Source organism: Podarcis filfolensis, assembly GCF_964270895.1.
Source record: "Podarcis filfolensis genome assembly, chromosome: 8".
NCBI classification, from domain to species: domain Eukaryota; kingdom Metazoa; phylum Chordata; class Lepidosauria; order Squamata; family Lacertidae; genus Podarcis; species Podarcis filfolensis.
In genome coordinates this window covers 2,980,714-3,001,606 of record NC_139611.1, presented here as the reverse complement: position 1 = coordinate 3,001,606, position 20,893 = coordinate 2,980,714, and the positions used below count along the sequence as shown (strand labels likewise).

The 20,893-nt window shown below is 48.6% G+C and overlaps 1 protein-coding gene across 2 annotated transcripts in view; it reads right to left on the bottom strand.

Annotated features, from left to right (window-relative positions):
• The window catches only part of KCNIP3 (potassium voltage-gated channel interacting protein 3), a 118,687-nt gene extending 102,323 nt beyond the window's left edge, over window positions 1–16,364 (bottom strand). The window contains exon 1 of one of the 2 annotated variants that reach the window (XM_083629624.1): window positions 16,022–16,364. In XM_083629624.1, coding sequence (XP_083485750.1) covers window positions 16,022–16,036 — 15 coding nt within the window. In that variant the 5' untranslated portion in view covers window positions 16,037–16,364. Of the gene's footprint in view, window positions 1–5,105; window positions 5,295–16,021 lie in introns of those variants that run through there. The other variant, XM_083629625.1, reaches the window with a different exon arrangement.
• Between the last annotated feature and the right edge of the window lie 4,529 nt (window positions 16,365–20,893).

Sequence of the window (20,893 nt, the reverse complement as noted above, 5' to 3'; positions counted from 1 at the left end):
TTGTGTAATTTTAGACTAGCATAAATTTAATGAAGGCAAGGACCTGTTTTACTTGTTTGCTTATGTCGTTCTGTGAGTAATATCCCAAAGGCTCTCAGTGGCCACTAGCCATGCTGGCTATGCTCTACGTCCAGGGCTGGAGGCTGAATGTCTCTGAATACCAGCTGCTGGCAATCACAAATGGGGAGAGTGTGGTTGTGCTCATGTCTTGTCTGGGAGCCTTCCTACTAGGGCATTTGGTTGGCCGCTGTGATGGCAGGATGCTGGACTAGAGAGATGCTTTGCCTGATACAGCAGCCAGGCTCTTCTTATGTCCTTTCTCTCTCTCATCTGTGCTGCCTGAAAGAGAGGTTGTCCTCCCCGCTCAGCAGAAAAAGTGGGGGTCAGTTGGCATAGCAGCTGCTTCAGCTGGCAGCTGCTCTTTGAGATAAGAAAGGCATCAGTCACTGAAGCTGGCATTGGGTTCACCCAAGAGGACTGTGTGGCATAAGAAGAAGGAGACAAATGGAGAAGGAGATAGAGGAATGGTGGGGTCAGAGGCTAATAGGAAGCTCTGGAGTCCAACGTGGGGGGAAGCAAGAATAGTTTGAGCAAAGGGAAGGGGGAGAAATTTCAGATTTGGGGGGAGAGGCCAAGTCTCACTGCCAGCCTTTCCCAACCTTGCGCCCTCCGCCTGTTTTGGACTACAACTCCCGTCAGCTCCAGTCAGTATGTAGGTTGGAAGTGGCTGATATGGGTTCTTCCGCTGCACAGAGTGTTACAACTTCTCATTCAGGGATGGAGAACTTTTGGGCCTCCAGATGTTGCTCACAGCCAGTGGCGTAGCGTGGGTTGTCAGCACCCGGGGCAAGGCAAGTAATTTGCGCCCCCTAACCCGTGGATTTGCGCCCCCTAACCCATGGATTTGACCTAACCCCAGATGTTGCGCCCGGTGCGGCCCGCCCCCCCTGCACCCCCCACGCTACGCCACTGCTCACAGCATTCCTGACCACTGGCCATGTAAACTGGAGCTGGTGGAAGCTGGACTCTAAAAACATCTGGAGAGACACAGGTTCCACAACCGAGGTTCATTCTTGCAACAGCCCTATGAAACAGGTTGCTATTATTCAGATTTTACACATGGGGAAACAAGTCTGAGAAAGGTTGCTTGTGGTCACCCAGATAACCTGTAGCTAAAACAGTAAGAAATGATCCTTAGAACTTATGCAGCACTTTCCAAGTGTTCAAAGCGCTACACACCCATGTATCAAGTTGTATAAGTTTTGTAAGGAAACCCTGGATTATTACCATCCACATGTTACAGATGCTGTTGTCGGAATGTCTCTTAAAGTGAAGGATGCTTGGTCTAATGACACAAAACAAGTCTGTGGCTGAGCTGAGATATTCAGCCTGGGACTTAGTCCTGTAATCGACCAGCTGATTCAAGCAGTGCAGGAATCGAGGTCTTCAAGCTCCAGTCTTTAGCCCACCCGACCCCCCATCTCTGGATGACTTGTGGGGTGGGGGAGGTTGGGTTCTGATGTGGTATTTTCTTATGGATATGCCAAGATTGCAAGCCACTGTGGCTCAGCCCACTTCACTCTCTGAAGGCCTTCTAAGATATCATGATGAGCTGCCATAGTGAAACAGAATCATAGAGGCTGTAGAGTTGGAAGGGATCCCAAGAGCCCTTTTGTCCAACTCCCTGCAGTGCAGGAATCACTTGATTGGAACAGCCTCAGAAGCAAGTTGTGGTGAAATGGCTGTCACAGGTCAAAATGCCACAGACAGAATTGGGGGCATGGCATGTAGGTACTTCCAAGACTCATGGCACATTTGCCTCTGATCATGTTAAGATGGTGGATGGCTCAGGTCTCAACTGTGATTTGCAGGGAGCTCAGACATCTTGTCAGCAAAGAAAACAATATGATTAAAAGTGGTGGGGAAGAGCAGGAAATCTGAGAGTGGGACCCCATGGGACCCCTGATAACAGCCCTGGATAGAATTCTTTTTCACATTCCCTTTTCATTGAAATGAATGTAACTTATGTTATGCAAATAGTTACAAAACTTATGCAACTGACATTAAATAGTGGACAGTGAGACGAATAACATACAATTTGTGAGAAACCAAACTGCAGCAGAACAGAGACAGCACTGATTGTAACCGATACAGGTGAGAACAGCCTTCTTACAACCTTAGTCCCCAACTCCAGAATCTCCTGGGCAGACTGTTCATAGGGGCTCTTGTCATGTAAAAAGATGCTCAAATGATACTGCACAGACTAACTGGAAGAGATTTTGAGAACAAGCTAAGAGGGGAGTGAAGGTGATAAAAAAGAGGGACATACCCAGGGGTGGAATAGGGCTAGCACTGCAGCACATCCTCACTGCCAACGGTCAGCATACACAAAATGGTCCCTGAAACTGGGAGGTGGTGCAGCAATTGCTCTGAGCCCTTACTCTCAGGTGGCAACCCCATGCCCAGTCCATCAAACTCAGTGGAACTTACTTACCGCTAACATGCAAGGCCTGGGCTAAATTATGCCCCAGAATGAAACTTCCAACTGTCTTCCTTTACTGCCAGCAGCTCTCTGGGATTTCAGGTGGGGTCTCTCCCAACCCTACCTGAAGATTACAAGGACTAAACCTGGGAACACCTGCATTCTAAACAGGTGGTCTACCTCTGAGCCATAACTCTTCCTCCAATAGGAACACAGGAAACTGCCTTATACCAAGTCAGACGATTGGCCCAGCTAGCTCAATATTGTCAACACTGTTTGGCAGTGGCTCTCGGGGGTTTCAGACAGCCCCCCTCCCCACTTCTCCCTGCCTGTGGCCACTGGAGATGGAACATAAGACCTTCTGAAGGCAAACAGGTGCTCTGCGGCTGAGCTGCAGCCAAAATATAGGCAGCATTTTTAGAGCATCTTTTGTGTGTTCAAAAGCCCCTTCAGCGACATTATCTCAGTCATTTTTACAACAACCCTGCAAGGTGAGTCAGTGACTTTAATTATCACCCCCAATTGAGGGGCAGAGGCTGAGAGCAGTGGCTTTGTGGCACACAGCTGCCTAGTGGCAGGGGCTAAGGTGAGAAGCAGCTCACACTCTTAGGCAACACCAACTTGTTGCTCACATGCTGCCTTGGCAGACTGCATGGGAGAGGGGTTAGAACTGGGGAATTAAGGTCAATGGTGATGATGATAATGTGAGGAGGAGAAAAAGTCTCCTCTGTGGAAAACAAGGAAAGACTTTGCATAACACTGGGGGGGGGGTGCCAAGTGACCTCAAAAAACCCAAGGAGGCCACTTTGACTTCCAGCCTTCTCTGACAGGCTCCTGTCACTCCGGGCTTGCTCCAGAGTTGCCCATTTCGCCAGCTACTTGGCAAGAAAGGGCCAGTTTTGACCTCTTCTTGTCACATTCTGAGTGGTTTCCTGTAGGGGAATAATTGTAGGAAATGCTCCATTTTAGGCACAGAAAGACCCACTTTTCCTCCCTAGGAAATATATGTGAACGGTACCAGATTCCTGCCAGTTCCTGGGCATGCAGGGAGCAGGGTGGGGAGCTAGTGTGGCATGATGGTTAGAGTGCTGGGAGACCAGGGTTCAAATCCCCGCTCAGCTATGAAGCTCACTGGGTGACCTTGGGCCAGTCTCTCTCTCCCTCTCTCAGCCTAGCCTACTTCACAAGGTTGTTGTGAGGATAAAATGGGGAGGAGAACCATGGGACCACCTTGAGTTCCTTGGGAGAAAAGATTCTCTACAGCAGAGTACTGTCATAACTGACTCAAAATCTTTTGAGGGAAAGGCTGTAGAAGAACAGCAGAAGAACACCTGCTTTGCAGGCAAAAGGTCCCGGGTTCAACCTCGTTTCTCCAGGAAGAGCTGGGAATTTCCCCCACTCAGAAACCCCAGAGAGGTGCTGCCAGCCAGTGTTGGCAACTCTGAGCTGTGTCTGACTTGGTATAAGCAAGCTTCCTTGACTCCTGTGCTGCTGTTTTTTGCTTTGCTTTTTAATTTTAATTTTCTTCTTAGAAACAAAACGCAGATGATCTGCCTGGTTTGTCTTAATTTGGGAAAGTGGTAGGTCTGGAGAGTGGTTGGAAAAGATGGTAATTAAAAGGGTAAAATGGTGAGGGGGAAAGGGCAGGGGGGAGCATGCTAGAAAAATCCCTATATAAGCTGAGTGTGCAGTGGACTTTGCAGTGCAGGCAGGAGTGGGAAGCCTCCGCCGCCAGCCCCAAAATGCCCCGCTTCAACCTTCCTGGCTTTCGTTGGATCCCTGGTGGATGCATGTCCTTAAATGAATACCAGCTGTAACAACACTTTGCAGCGTTCTCAACTGTTCAAAGCCCAAGTCCATGTGCATTATTTCAGTAATCTTTGCAACAACCCTGTAGGATAGGACAGTCCTCTTATTATCATAGATGGCTGCAAGAGGCCACCTTGTGAGCCAGAGACCAGATACAAACCTAGACTTGCCTAACTTATGGCCCCTTCACTCAGCAGCCAGTCCTGGAAACAGGAGCTCCTGTCATAGAGAATTATGGAACTGTAGAGTCGGGAGGGGCGCTGAGGGTCATCTATCCAACCCTCTGCAATGCAGGAATCTCAAAACAGGTCCCCCATGCAAATTGAAACCAAACCCAGCTTAGCTTTGCAAATGTGCTAGCAGTTTTATTGCTGCACCTCTAGTGCCCTTGTTGCCCCCTGGCCTGCCTTTGCAGACCCACCCGAACCTGTTCTGATGGGGGGGCAGACACCCCCACCCCGCCTAGAGCACTTTAAAGGGGGAATCACAAAGCAGCAAGTTTGGAGATCGCTGAACCGGCTAAGAAACTCCCTCGCTGACCTTTTGTTTTCTCCCTCCTCCACCCTCCTAACCTACCTTGCAGGACTGTTGTAAGGCTGAAACGAAACCCGACTGTGGTCTCAACATCAGAAGTGCTGGAGAAGCACTTTAAAACCAGCAGCAACAGTTCCCAGAACCCGCTTCCCTCCCTCCCTTTGGGCCCCGCTTCCGGCGCCCCCAAAGGCTGGGGGGCTGCTGCCCTGGAGACAAACTTTCCCTTCCGCCTCCCACCCCGAGGGGCACCCGGAGGCGTCCCCCCCCCGGACCCCCTTACCTGCATGGCGGGCTTGGCGGAGCTTCGGTGGGGCGGCGGCGGCGGCGGCGGCAAGAGGACGCGGTGGCGGAGCTGGCCGTGATGTGACGCGCTGGGCACCGGCGGCGGCGGCGGCGGAGCGCGGCTCGTCCCCTCCCAAGCCGGCAGCTGAGCCGATGCCGAGCGAAAACCCACCCGCCCGCCTGCACGGCGGCGTTAACTCCCTCGGCTCCTCGGCCCCGCAACGCCCCCGCCCCGGGCGAGCGGGAGGGGCGGGCAGGTGCCCCGAGACCAGCGCCCCGCTCTCTTGCCCTCCTGCCTCTCGGGGGGTGCCAACGTCCCTTCGCCCACCCCGCTCCTGTGCCTTCTCACCGATTCCTCGAAGGAGGCCAGCGGGAGGCGATGGCGGGGCTGAGGGGCGAGGAAGGCCGCCCTTCCTTTGCATTTGGGTCCTAGTTGGCAGCCCCCGGCACTACCGGTGCTTCCGCTTGGTCCTTGTCATCCCATTCTGCTGGGGGCCCCTGAACCATTTCTCAGCCTATCTTTGCCCAACTACTTTGATGGGAACAGGAGTTTGGATGAACTTGCAATGGATGCCTACTGATATTTCTATTTCTAATTAAATGATGTCGGAGACGGAGCTTAGTTGGACTCTGTTGGGACTCAGCCTTAGAACAGCCTTTTCCAATTGCCATCAGCAGTCATACAATGCTGAGGCTGGCAGTCCAAAACAGCTGGAAGGCACCAGGCTGGGGGAGGCAGCCCTAGAGCCTGCTTCCCCTGTCTCTCCATGTCCTGAGGACCTTCACACCAAGAGCTCAGCACAGGGAGAAGCCAACCTGCCTGTGGGTTTCAAGTGCCCAGCGAAACATGCCTCAATGGCCACACGTAGCACCGGCCATCTCAGGCTCATGCGTTGCAGGGGGTTGGACTAGATGACTCGGGATCCCTTCCAGCTCTACAATTCTGTGATCTCAGCTGAATAAATAGCAATACAAAGCATCCATAAAATGAACTGATTGCTAAGTGGAGGCCCACATACATTTGCAAAGGCATATACAGTACCTGCATCCAGTACCTTCTCTGAGCCTTTCCCCCTCCTCCGCTCACTCACATAGCCTGCTTATCTGTGGTGCCACCGCCTACTCCCTTTTCTACTGAACCCCATCCCACCAACAACACACCACCCCGTCTCTCCCTAGGATTTACATGGGGACAGTTTTTGTGCTGAAAATATCTCAGCAGCCGGGAGATTTGTGAACATTCCATGGTGCTCCAGCTCCTCATTCAATGGTGATTGGTGAATTCAATGGTGATTTGACTAGCTAAGGACAGAGCTCCTGCAGGCAATAACTAAGGAGGTTTCAGAGACCCACCCCAAGACCTTTTGCTGCCCGAGGCAAAGCGCAAGATGGCGGCCCTTCCCATTCCATGAATGCACAAAACTTAACTGGACCAGAAGCTGCATCTTTCTTCCACATGGAGATGGGATCGCACCCTCCATTGCACCTGGGAGCATCCCTCTTTAGGGAGTCCAGCGTAAACTGGGAGGCACATCCTAGCTCAGTCCTGCAGCAAAAGAAAATGGCCAGGAGGTTCTGGAGGGAGAATGAACTGCTGCCCACTCCTTCCCTTGGGCCAATGGCCCATCCAGCCCAGCATTCTCACAGGGGCCAACCAGCTGCCTGGAGGAAATGTGTGAGCAGGACCCTCCCCTCCTGTGGTTTGCAGCAACTGGTAGCAAAGTCCCCTTCCCCTTTGGGTAAATTTGTGTAACTTGGGAGATAAAGTGCAAAAAACAAAACTAAAGCCCCCAGTACTATTCCTCCGCAAAACTACACATTCTGTGTTTTATTTGATACCCTATTCCCCTCTCTACAGCCATAAGTGCAGCCAAAGGCAAGTTTGACTTCATTAATAGATATATAGGAAAACAGACCCCAATCCAATACACCATATTCTCATTCTACATTGCTCTCGTGCATTGCACACATCCACTCTCTCCGATATGCGCTGAGTGCTCATAAATAGCTCAGCCCTCCCTCCACCCCATTCAATCAAAGAATCATGTCTAAGCCTGGAGAAAACCATCATTAGCAATGGGAACTGTAGTCCATACTTAGCCAAAATGTATGATATGCCTCAAGGCTGTCCCATTTGTTTTCTTGCTGGTTTCTTTTTTATAGACTTATTTCGGAAAAAGGAGCCGGGTCCAACTGAGGAACCAAACTGTCAAACCGTTAACATTACAAAGTGCCTCAAAGTCACTTTGCTCCAAGGAATGATGTGCCTGAGCCTCTTGTTTGCTTCGTCTCAGCCTTCCGCTTTCTGAGCTGAGCTGATATTATACTTTTCATATCCACCAGCATTTGACAGAGGTTGAGGAAAGGTACAGCTATTTTAGATGATGTAAACAAAGGGATCCAGCATGGGCTTGATCTTAAGATGTAGGAAGCGGAGATTAAGGAACAGTGAGTGTGCAGCACATAAACCACACACACACACACACACACACACACACACACACAGTGTTCCATCAGATACATTCTGGGATGTTAACTTCATTCCCCTTCTGTCTCCTGGGAATATACATGTTCACATTTAGACACATAACACCATCAGGACATGTGATGCAGGAGATCTCTCCTGCTCCTAAAAAATAGCATTAATAGCTGATGATATCTGGTGAGGGGTTCCAAAAAGAAAACCCTTAATGGATTTTGTTGTGGGGAGGGGACAGACTTCCTGGAAATTGCACCCCCGCTCTATGTCAGATTAGGATGAGGTCAGGGTGGAGCCTGCTGGGATAAAGTCGGAGCCTAGTGGCACCTGGGCAGAGCTGGAGGATAACACCTAGGGGGTGAGGGCAGGCTGTCTCTGCCTAGTGCCTTGGGAATCGTGCTTGGAGAACATTTAAGGGCTGCAGCTAAGAGCAAAACTCAAGCCAAGTTAAAGGGAGTTAGAGCTTGGTGCCATCCACATATTGGTGACACTTCAGTCCAAATCTCCTAAAAGCAGCTTCCAACAGCTTCAATTAGATCTCAGAGAGCCTGGGAGAGAAGATTGAGCCGTGTGGGACCCTGCAAGTCAATCCCCAGGGGAATGAGCAGGAACAGCATCTGGTGATAGGATCAGAACCACTACTACCAGACAGGGCCTTCAACACACAATCCCTGAAGGTGACCCAGGAGGATACTACGGTCAATGGTATCAGAAGCTATAGAGGTATCATGGTTTATTTACATGGTTGCCCTCTTTCTCTCCTGATAAGGGTCATCAATCATGGTGACAGAGGCAGTTTCAGTGCCAAATCCTGGCCTGAAGCTGGATTAAAATGGGTCCAGATACAGTGGTACCTCGGGTTAAGAATTTAATTCATTCTGGAGGTCTATTTTTAACCTGAAACTGTTCTTAAGCTGAGGTACCACTTCAGCTAATGGGGCCTCCCACTGCTGCTGCCATGCGATTTCTGTTCTCATCCTGAAGCAAAGTTCTTAACCCGAGGTACTATTTCTGGGTTAGCGGAGTCTGTAACCTGAAGCGTCTGTAACCCGAGGTACCACTGTACTCTGTTTTCTCCAAGCATGTCTGTATCTACCCAAAGTACTTTGCCCCCAAAGGGAATATCTGCAACTGAACTAAAGTTATAGTGTAAACTTCTGGGTCCAGGGAGGCTCTCCTAAGAAGGAAGCACAACACAGCCTCCTTTGAGGCTTTGCTTTGGCACTTCCCTCTCCTACAACAAGGCATTCAGCAGTCCCTGAAACTACTTGGTCAACCCCCTGCCTAACTTTTATCAAGCAAGAAGGACAAGAACTGAGAAAACAGGGCAGTCTGCACCCCAATATTGAATTTGAAAACTCAGCACAGACACCAGCAAGGATAGTTTCACATTAAAACTTCCCCCTTGATTGACAGTGAGATCAAATACATCTGAGGATGCATCCAGGCAGTGCTCTGTTGCGAGGCCAACGTTTGGCACCCCACCTCTCACCTTACGTTCTAAGTCATTGTTGCAGGATTCTCATCCTGGTACCTCCTGTTTGGTCCTCCATAATCAGAAAGGGCAAATCTGTTCATCCCTGGAGCAGGAGAGATTGTCAAACCATGCAGAACAGGGACATAGTGGGGAATTTCCAAAGCCCAGGTGCTCTTTCTTCATGGCAACCCCCAGAGCCACACACCTTCTAAGACTATGCAACAAAAATGAATTTTGACCAATGCAGACATTGCAACATCAATACAGAGCCAGATTTTCTCTCACTTCCTGCCTCCCAAGTTATGTAACATCCAGCCCGATAAAGAGCTCTTGGTGCCTCAAAAGCTTGCTGCATTTATGTGACATGACATTTCGTCATAATGAAGGAACTTCAGCTAACAGAATCTGCCTCTTCCTCTGTTGAGCTCCTTTATTTGGTGGGTCTCTCCCTGAGCAAAGTTTACTTATTTGGCATGCAGAGAATTGGCAAACAGCCCCCCAGGAGATGATGTCACTGTTCCCTGCTGTGAAATAAGTAGTGGCACGTCATCCCTGCTCCACTGATGTGGAAGTTCTGTAGCTGCACTTTTTCCTTCCAGAAGGAATGTCAGGATGGTGTGTTTGACACTTACAGACAATGGCACTGGTAGCTGTACCATTTCCTACACACAAATGGCTCATTCATAAGAATACAATCGTGCTTGACATTTTTACTGCACTTTAGAATGTTCCAGGCAATATGAGGAAACTAATACTGACCTAATTTGCAGAGCTGCTCTAAAGCAGTGTTTCCCAAGCTTGGGTCGCCAGCTGTTTTTGGACTACAGCTCCCATCATCCCTAGCTGGCAAGATCCGTGGACATGGATGATGGGAATTGTAGTCCAAAAGCAGGTGGAGAACCAAGTTTGGGAAACACTGCTCTAAAGGTTCCTCTGGGATGAGAACCCCAGACCTAGGGGCCCAAATGTGCCCTTCAAGACTCTCCCCAGGCCGCATCCTCTCCAGCCCCTCTTCATGGGTGTTTTTGCCTGGGTGGAATGTGCCCTTGAACCCTGACAATGCTTCTTGCATGACTGGGTGGAGGATGGAGAGTGATGCGTGAGTGTGAAGAAACTATCTTTACAAGTGTACAAAGGCAGAATTCACACTTATTGCTCTGCCTGTTTTTGCCTCTGGCACTGCCCGCCCCGTCATGTGGCCCCTGCAAGGTTGCTGAGAAGTGAACGTGGCCCTCGGACTGAAAAAGGCTCTCCACCCTTCATGAGAGGGGCAGAGAGAGAGACTCTTCGGCTGTTTTCTCCATGCCATTCATAAGTCTCTAAATCTCCATCCTGTGGCTGTTCCCCCCAAAGAAATGCATTGCACTTTCCTCATACAGAAGGTTGTCCCTACAAAAGCAGGCATAGACTCCTCCTTTTTGAAGGGGAAACTTACAAAATCACTATGAATAGACAATTTGTATCTGGCAGCCTTATCACATTTATTTGGACTCTGGGATCTAATTATAATTGCAGCGCAACTCCTGTCCCCCCCCCCTCCCTCTCTCTCTCTCTCTCTCTCTCTCTCTCTCTCTCTCTCTCTCTCATTCTCCATCAGCCAGAAGCAGCTGTCTGATTTTGCTGGTGGAGATGGAAATCTCTGTGCGGAATGAATTCCCAGTCAGTGTTCCAGCAGCAGAGGAACACTTTTATTTCGGTGCTGAATAAAGAGAGATAATTTAGGGGGCATTACTTTCACCTCTGGCTTGCTCTCCAAACTTTCACTAAAAGGACCCCTCCGTACCAGAAATATTTCCTTACTCAGAAATAACATTAGTTCACCAACCAACTGTCCTCCAGTGGTTTTGGACTCCAACTTGCATCAGCCTCAACCAGTGCTGGATTATCCAGTAAGCAGACTAAACATATGCTCAAGGCACCAGCAAACAAGTGTCGCTGTTTTTTAAAAAAATTCAACATTTGAATAAAATGTCAAAGTAGTCTTCATGGGAAGAAGCAGAACTTTGTTAGACTTCCTTCCTTTCCTACTCAGGTTAGCAGGGAGGATTGGACCCTACTCTGCCCTTAAGCTTCCATTGGGCTCTCCCTGCTCCTTAGCCCACCCAAATGCCAGAATCTTTCCAGTCCAAAAGACATAAACTTTTGTTCACATAATCAGTAAAGTGTACTGTAATCCACGAAAACATATGCCACAATAAACTGGTTATTCTTTAATGGGTTGCAGGACTCTTTTTGCTGCAATTGACTAATGCAGGTACCTTCTTGGAAATGGGTCCAGCCCCAAAATTAGCTACTCTAATAGCCTTCAACAACTTGGTGCCCTCCAGATGTTTTGGACTCCCAACTCCCATCATCAGCCCCACCAGGGGCTGATGGGAGATGTACTGCAAAGCAATGTATGTAGGGCACCAGGATGGAACAGGTTGCCCTATACAGGAGATTTCCTGCTTCCACAGGGGTTAGGTTCCCGGGTACCACGCATATACGTGAAATCACGTATAGTGGGAGCACCATTCGGTTCAGTGGTGGGTGGGACTGAAAAATAAACAAATTTCCTGGATACACCCCCCATTATTATTATGCTAAGTGCATAAAGCTGAACATGCACTAGTTGAACACATGTAATTTGGAGGGTGCCTGTAATGACCACAGCTGACCTCAACAAATCTGTTGATTTTGAACTCTGTTATCATTTTGTTTATAGGAATTAAGAGCCAATCTAAATCCAGATGTCTAACCAAATGTATAGCGGTCCATGGTTGAAGTCGTGTTAATATTTCTGAAGCAGGGTCCCTGTCTCCCTCATCCTAGAACTCCCAATCAGTATGAAATAGGAACTTTTCACCGCCTCCCTTTGTGCTGGTTGGAACCAATCAGAGTGAAAAGATGTGTGATTCCTGTATTGCAGAGGGTTGGACTAGATGGCCTTTGGGGTACCTTATAACTCTACAATCCTTTGATTCTATGAGGTGAGTCAGCCTCTGAGGGTTGGTTTCACTGGAGAAAGCACACAGGAAGAACACCAAGAAGTTGTTCTGTAGGCTCAAAGTGAAGCATTTAGGTGATCTGAAATCACAAGGCACTTCTCTTTCAAGAGACTGGTGTGCAAGTTCTGTTACATACATTGGAGCATCAATTTATGTCGCTCTGAAATAAGATATTGGAGCACTCCAAATCACTGCCCATTTATAAGGCCCAGAAAACAGTAGATCTAGCTGAAAGGCAATACAGGAAGATCTGCACTGATTGTTGCAGTGCATCCCTAATTATAATTATTATATAATTATATTGTATAATATTAGAAGGTTGCATAATCTTAGAAGGCTGGGCCTTCGCATGGCTGTGAGGGGATGTGGCTGTGCCTAGCATGAACGGGACCCCCCCTCTCCCCCCACACCCACACACCCGCACTTCTGAATTTGCTACCTCACTACTATGTTTAACCAGCTGGAGAGATAAAATGATGTGGCTTTTTTTTTTTTTTTTTTTGAATGGCACGGGGTGAGGGAGTTTCTTTGAATTTCAAAGCCCTACTTTCTCTCTTTTTCTCTTTAATATGAAAATCTCAGTCCTTACAGTTTGACAGGTGTTACGTTTTCAGCTAAACTATTTTTGTCTCTCTTTGCTGGCCCAGCCCTGATGCCTGATTTGTGCTCCTCCTCGTCTTCAAGTGTGCATCTTTTTCCTGACAGCTTTTGAACTGCTTTAGTTTTGTGATAATGATAACAATTCAGGACAGCATGTGGGTACATGTGACCACTGAGCACGTGAGGAGTCCCATCACACTCGGTTTACTTGAGGAATGTGGTCGTGCTGCAGAAAACCAGTTTTCCCCCGGAGGAACAAGGCCTCTCACACAACCAGAACAGGGCAGATGGTATCACAAATGGTCTCAGATGGCTGCACCAACCCAAATAAAGGCATATTTGCCACACTTCTGTTCTCATATCAAAGATAAATTACCAAGCCCCTTCACCTTTCTCTCCCACCCCGCCCCCAGAACTGCACATCGCTAAAGTAAATGTACTGTCGTGTACTCAGGGCAAATCCACACCAGGCATTTAAACATCAAAGAACCATTCAAATAAAAATTCAAATAAAATACATTCAGTGCACATTTAAAGCACGGGGCTTCTCCCAAACAATTCTAGGAGCTGTAGTTTGTTAGAGGTGCTGGGAATTGTAGCTCTGTGAGAGGAAGACCAGTGTCTTTGGAGGAAGTCGTGTTTTATTGTTGCTGGCTATTTATTTATTGTTGATTTATTAGTTGTTCTTTTGCCACAGCAAACAAGCACATAAATTAAAAGCAGCATTTAAAAATCAATATGAAAAATGTGTGTCAAGTGTGTTTTCAATGTATGGTGTGGATCTGCCTTCAGTTTCTTGGGCAAGTTATATGGCTTCTGTGAAATGGGCATTATGCTGCAGCAAAACAAGGTGGAGGGAAAGGATTGGCTATGAGTTTAGCACTCAGATCACAACTCTGCCTTCCACTCCGTTTCTTGAGCAAGCGACTTGTCTCTCGGCCTTCAGTGAAGTGAGCAATCATTATTCAACTACTGGTCCGGTGAGTTGTGTTTCATATGGGAAAGAAAAATGAAATCTGAAAAAGCTTGGAAGCACCTTCCCACATAGCAGTCATTTTGTGGTGGTGCCCCTGACCCTTTGTCTAAGTTCCAGAGGTGCCCATGGGCCCCAAAGGTGGTGGAACTCTGTTCTTTCAGTTGTGTGCTATATGCATTTACTCTGCAATAATGGCCGCTCATGGCTTTCCTGGGGGGCGGTGCTTGCGTCCCTAAGGCTCAGGCCTCGATCCCCGTCGCCTGGCCAGGCTCACTTCCCAGCATTGCAGGGAATCCCCCATAGCCTCAGGATCTCGGGGCTGTTCAAACAGGCCAATCGGTGGCCGCTCACGGAGGGCAGAGCCTGGGCTGCCATACACCCAGATTTATCCTGGATCTTAGGCAAGTCAAGCTCAACAACTTTCATGGTTCCCTGGTTTTTACTTTTGGAAATATGGCAACCCTAGCAGAGCCTTGGCTGCTCTGCTCTTTACCAGTTTAAAAGTCAATTTGGTGTTACTTCTTTTCATCAACGGTACATTAGCAAAACACACCAGTGTGATTATATACTATCACTGCTCAAAACACACCTCAGCATGTATGGTGCAGGAAGTGCATCCTTACACATCTTTTAGAGCATGTTTGTTGGAGAAAAGAGGACATATCTATCCTCCACTCCGAAATATTACTTCTGGAGACCTGGCAGGAGAGGTCTGAACCCTGACCACGATGTTCCAAGATGGGCACCAGACTGTCCCTGGTAAATAGGGACACAAATAGGAATGCATCATATGTGGCTCTTCATTCAATGTGAAAGGGAAGCCAAAAGATCTAATGGAAGGCCATATTGGAAGTGTAGGATTCACATCATTTAATTATACATGATTACACTTGGACTGTCTCACACGTGCCAATACACCTCTTGATTTCTGAACAATTAACTGCTATAAACTTGAAGATAGTTCATACATGCAAGTTGATCACAGCAGCATCAAGTCACAACTGGCATGTGTGGATATGGCACCACAGATAGAACGTCCACATCACCTTAAGCCAGTGGTTTTCAACCCGTGTGCCATGGCACTCTGGGGTGCCTTGAAAGGTGGCCAGGGGTGCCACGGGCAACACTGTCCCTCTTTCCTTCCCTCCCTCCTCTGATGCCCTCTCATGTCTCTGCTTCCCAAAGGCTTGCACAGCTACAAGCTCCCCAGCTGAAAGGCGCCTCTGGGGCTGACCAGGAGGTGCTTCCCAGGGCCCTGTGGGGCAGTGTGAGGAGGCACCTCTTTTGGGGGTGGGGGGGCAGCTCAGAGACCTGGGGCAGCACCTGCGGCTGCCCAAAGGACTCCCAAGGAGAGGGGAGAAGAGGAGGCTGAGGGAACCCTCCACAAGGGAGGGGCTGCTGGCTCTGCAGGCAAGAGGTGACATAACTGGGCTCCTAAGCCCCGCAGGAGTCTGCAGGAAAAGGGCCCAAAAAGATTGAAAACCTCCGCCTTAAGCAAAGTTTTCCAAAGGACTCAGTGCACGCATGCCGTGCCTGCTACTAGTCACCAAGTGTAGGAAAAATGAGTTCTAACCAAGGTACATGTGAACTAGTCAACTATGATCACAGGAACAAGCATCATATATTATTTCACTTTTATGCATACTTTAAATTTTCCTATATACCCAGCTGCCTGCATTCACAAACACAAGGCATGCATTTGTGCAAGAAATGCACCACTTACACAACTTTATGGCTATGGCTCTATCCATATAGTCCATTTAAAGTACTCTAGTACCACTTTAACAGTGATGACTTTTCCCCAAAATTATGGGAACTGTAGTTTGCTACGGGTTGCTAAGAGTTGTTAGGGGGCCCATAACAAACTACAGCTCCCAGTGGTCTAAACCACTGAGCCTCTTGCTGGTCTTGCTGATCGGAAGGTCAGCGGTTCAAATCTGCACGATGGGTTGAGCTCCCATTGCTCTGTCCCAGCTCCTGCCAACCCAGCAGTTCAAAAGCATACCAGCAAGAGTAAATAGTACCGCTGCAGTGGGAAGGTAAATGGCGTTTCTGTGCGCTCTGGTGCTCACGGTGTCCTGTTGTGCCAGAAGCGGTTTAGTCCTGCTGGCCACATGACCCGGAAAGCTGTCTGTGGACAAACGCCGGTTCCCTCAGCCGGAAAGTGAGATGAGCGCCAGAACCCCAGAGTCACCTTTGACTGGACTTAACTGCCAGGGGTCCTTTACCTTTTTTACAGTTCCCAGTGTTCTTTTGGCGGAAGCCACTGCTGTTAAAGTGGTATGAGAGTCCTTTAAATGGAAGGTGTGGATGGGACCCATGAAACCTTAGAGGCAGAGATTTTCTTCCAAGCCACCCCACCTGCACGCTTCACTTTCGCGTGGCATTTACTCACCAGGTTCTCAAACATCTCCTTGCTGGAAACTTGAGGGTGGTTTTCGGCCGTTTTGTGGATTCAGTCCCAATGTGGGGGTTGGTGGGAGGTGTTCTCTCTCTCTCTCTCTGGCCTACAAAATCCAAACAGCGCCGGCTGTTGCTCCTGCGACTTCCCTCGGAGTTGTTCCCTTGAGGCTGCTCTCGCCAGGCCTGCCTTGGCGGCTGAGCGAAGAAGAGGCGGAAAAGTGGAGCGAAGGTGGCCCTGCCAGCTGCCTTTGTCCTTGTGGAAGCATCCTCAACAAAAGAGAACACCCCTGTGCCAAGTTTACCTATTGAACCATTATTCCCACTCTCTGTTAGGCAACATGCCAGCCTAGGCTGCCAGTTTCCATAGCAACTGAACTCTCAGCGCCCCCTTCCCCCTCCCCCTTTGCTCTCTCTTTCCTAATGCAGCCCATGAGCTGAATGCATGAACCCCGTGGCCCCCGCACAGACCGCCAGGGGGATTTAAAGGGGGCACCCCTATCAGTACGGAGGGGTCAGGGTCTGTGAAAGGCAGAAGTCCTTGCTGCCTGTGTCTGTGGAAGACCTTGACCGGAAGGCGCCTGTTTTCACTTCCACACACCAAGGAAGGAAAGGAGACGGAAGAACACAGGAGTGAGGGAATTGGGGCCAGCCAGAGGGCCAGATCCTGATCTCCCCCACCTGACAGGTGCCAGCTTTGACTGGTGGGTGGGGCCACCCACCCATGGGCATAGCCAGGGTTCTTGTTAGGGGGAGCAGGACTTTTTTGGTGAGGCAGAACCAACATGATTGGTCAGTTAGTTAAGTATGTCTATTGTTTTACTTGACCTGGGGGGCACCTGCCCCCCCAGCTATGCCCATTTTCATTTGCGCACATCATAGTTTGAAACCTAGCTGGGTGGGACAAAGGCATGGGGTGCAAATTCTGCTTCCAGCAGGGAGTTCCACCTTTTCATCTGCAATGTCAGGTTAGGGCAAGTGGGCATGGCTTGGGTGATGCAGCCTGGCGGGGTGAATTGGGAATCCTGGTGGGCCGACTGCAGGCTGGCGGTTCCCCACTGCTGAGATGACAAGAGAAGCCATCTCAAAGGCACACTCAAAGTACACAGGGACACAAGGAGCTGATTTATGTTGATGGAGGGCTCGCCCACACAGTGGCGTAGCGTGGGGGGTGCAGGGGGGGCGGACCGCACCGGGCGCAACATCTGGGGTTAGGGCAAATCAATGGGTTAGGGGGCGCAAATCCACGGGTTAGGGGGCGCAAATCCACGGGTTAGGGGGCGTAAATTACTTGCCTTGCCCCGGGTGCTGACAACCCACGCTACGCCACTGCGCCCACACTTCCACTTGCCACATGCCCAGAAAGCCCTAGTCCAAGCGGTTTCCCCCTTGCCCCGCTCATTTCCCAGGGAAAACCCACTCTTTAGCTCTAAATCAGAACAAACAGCAACCCACAGAAAACCCTACTGCCGTTTGCTCCAACTGAGCACTAAAGTGCAGTTTTCTATGGGGGAAAGCAGTGGGACAAGAGGAAGTGAAAATAAGTCCTGAGAGCATTGGTCCATCATGGAACTGTAGAGCTGGAAAGGAACACGGGGGTCATCTAGTATTGTCTGCACTGACTGGCAGAGTGCAAGGAAGGCAGGGGGAGCAACAGTAGGCGGAACCAGAGCAAATAGCAGTCAGAGCCATCCCCTGATTGGTTGTAAGAAAGGAGGCACTCTGCTAGGGGCTGGCTGAGAGCACCTTGAGGATGGTGGGGCAGTGCCCCATACGCCCCAATGTTCTAGGCTCCACTGTCTAACTAGACATCAGACAGCAACTTTATGGGGGGGAGTATACCCCAAATTCCTCTTTGTTTTGGGAAGAGGTCAGGTAGATGCCGCAGATCAGGGTCCGAGTACATACTCTACTCTGCATGCAGCTCCCAGGTTCAGTCCCCCACATTTCCAATTTGGAGGAGGAAAGAGTCAGGTAGGAGGGGATGAGAAAGGCCTTGTGCTGCCTGAGACCCTGGAGAGCCACTGCCAATCAGAGTAGACAATATTGACCTCAATGGACAAAATGAGTGTCATAGTAGAAGGCAGCTTTCAATATTATAACTGGATTGGAGTCCCAGATCCACCTCTTTGGGTCTTACCCAACACTGTGCACTTTGTCTTAGCCAAGCTGACGTGTAGCTTTCTGGACCCCACCTAGCATGTATGTTGTCATAGGTTTTCAAGCTATCCTGTAGAACCAAAGGCAGATCGAAGCACACTCTTGCCATCTTTGAAATGGGAAGGAGGTTATCCTCTACCACAGCTCCATTTTTTATTTTATTGCTCTCTCTCCCCAGCCCCCACCCGCGCTGACACCAAAGGCTTGTTTGCAACAATCAAGCCAGCACATCCTTTCTGAGGCCATGTAGGTGCCCTTGTTTTTCACAAGAAGAGCATCTTGTCCCTGGGGTATTAGTAGATCCCTGTCTCCCTTGTTCTTTTTATTGAGTCTTTCATGTCAGCGTCTCAAAGTGGCAGCGGAAAAGCAGTAGGCATTCAGTTTGTGTTGAGCTTTTCTCCAGGAGAAAAGAATTTGCTTTTGTTCTCAAAGATCAGCTGAGATTATACTCACTTTGCAGCCTTCAGCTGTTAACAGATTCTCTACTCTGAGATGCTTTACAGCCAGTAACCTCTTTTATCCTGGAATTATCTTTGAACAATTTAGCAACCCCATGGAGGCAAAACACGGACTGGGCACTTGGTACAAATGGGCTCAACTTTCTTCCTGGTCCTGCCGCTTGTCTAGCTGCCTTTCCCAGGACAAGACAAAAAGGACTTTCAACAGCAACCCATGCAGTGGCAAATCCATCTTGATCTCTCCCAATCAGATTAAAAAGTGGATGCTGTCCTTAATCGGTGACCTCACCTTAAAGCTGCCAAGTTATAGTCCCTTTTGTTGCCTCCTACCTGCTTCCGTTTTGCAGATGCTTCATCTATCAAAGGAACACTCCTTGCACATTTTCATGAGAGCTGTTGCTTCTCAAGGATTAACAAGCCTTGCACTCAGCTCTGCAGAAATCAATGGGTTGTTTCCCAATTTCCTTTTTAAAAAATAGACATTTTATTGGTTTTATAATAGAACAACATTAATAAACTCCAACAAAGCCTGCAGTGTTACATGCATACACCACACCAGTCACAGAGGAGGAGGGAAATTGAGTGGGGAGCCTGTCAAATAATTGAATCTTTGAATGCCTCACCAGTGCTTTAACTGTCCATGGCATAGCCATGAGAGATCTGACATTAAATCACTTCTGTTTACACAGGTGATATATGGGAACCATACCTTGTCAAAATGTTTGTGTTTAGTTCGGCCTCTAACAACTCTTCTGTTTTGCGTTAGATGCTTGGAAAGATGCCTTGCCATCCCACCCTTTGGGGTCTTTCCAATGGGAGGCGATCTCTAAATGAGTAGTGCTAAACAGCAAAGCAGTTAAGCCCTTATATGGAACCCATTTCAACTGAATCCAATTAGATGTTGGCTGCTTCAAGACATTTTGTGGACGGAATTCAGTCACATACAAACACAACATGGCATAACCTCCCTGCAAACAAATCGGGTGGATCGTTCCACAAATGGATTGTCTGGAAGTGCCCTGAGAATTATAAGCCCCATGCATGTGTTGCTCACATGCAACCACTTTCAGATGTGGTTGTTTTTAGAGTTATTTTATATCTGTTTTAAAATGATCATTTTTTAAACTTCGTAATTGCAAGTTGCCCTGGGCATTTTTCCACAGAAAGGCAGAACATGGGGTTTAATCAATAAATCACCTTCCCCTTGAGAGCCACTACTGTGTGCATGTGTGCATCTCACCATTCCCTTGATGTGTTCAACAAAATTAATGACTGATGCTTTAACGGACACAAGCCTGTGTCAGATGCTTCAAGCAACCTCAGTCAAAGCCAAATGTGGATATAACATTTAAGTGTTTGGCATGTTTCTTTCTCCTGTTATGATCTTTTATTACAAAATACAGGCTGTTGTTTATCTCTGTTAACTATGGTGCACTACAGATCAGTGCTAGAGCAGAAAGGCTTCTTTCTGAAGTCCTGGAGAGCTGCTGCCAGTCCGTGTAGACAGTACTGAGCCAGAGAGACCAATGGCCTGACTCACTGGAAGGCCATGTGGCCATGATTCTCTACAAGAATATCATCTGGAGGTTTCAGCCTTGCTCTACTTTTCACTGTTATTTTCACCTCCATCTTTCATGGAAAGTTTTGACCAGCTAGTCATCCACTGATGATTTTTTGGGGTGGGGGGTTGTTCTTAATGCAATGCCAGCCCCTTTAAGTGTGAAACCATTTCAGTATCTGCTCGGACTGCATCTCAGTGCCTTTGGTCAGCCTGAGAAAGGAAATGTCAGTCATGTGCACATTAAATGTGACTGCTGCCATCTCTGTGCACTTCGGTGATTAAAGGAGAACCATGGTAGTCACTATCCTTGAGTTGAGGAACAAAAATGTGGGTGTTTGGAATCTACATGGCTCAGGCACAGGACGGGATATGAATAATGCATACTGCCTCAAGGCCTCTTTTTGCAGCTCAGCTCTTGAGCTATCCTGATTATAAGAGGATCAGAAGTAGACAGCTCTATTTTTGCCCACAGAATAAACAATTGCTTATTATTTCATAGCAGAGGTCTTGCCATTTGACGCTTCGTTGTCCCAAGGCAGACATGCCACAATATGCAATTGCTTATTGAAACTGGGGTTGTGGGTTGTTGTTTTTTTCCAAAGACCCCCCCCCCCCCATGACTTGCATAGAAAGATAAACTCAGACATCATAATGTGCCAACTACTATGAAGGAAGAGAGAGGGTGGAG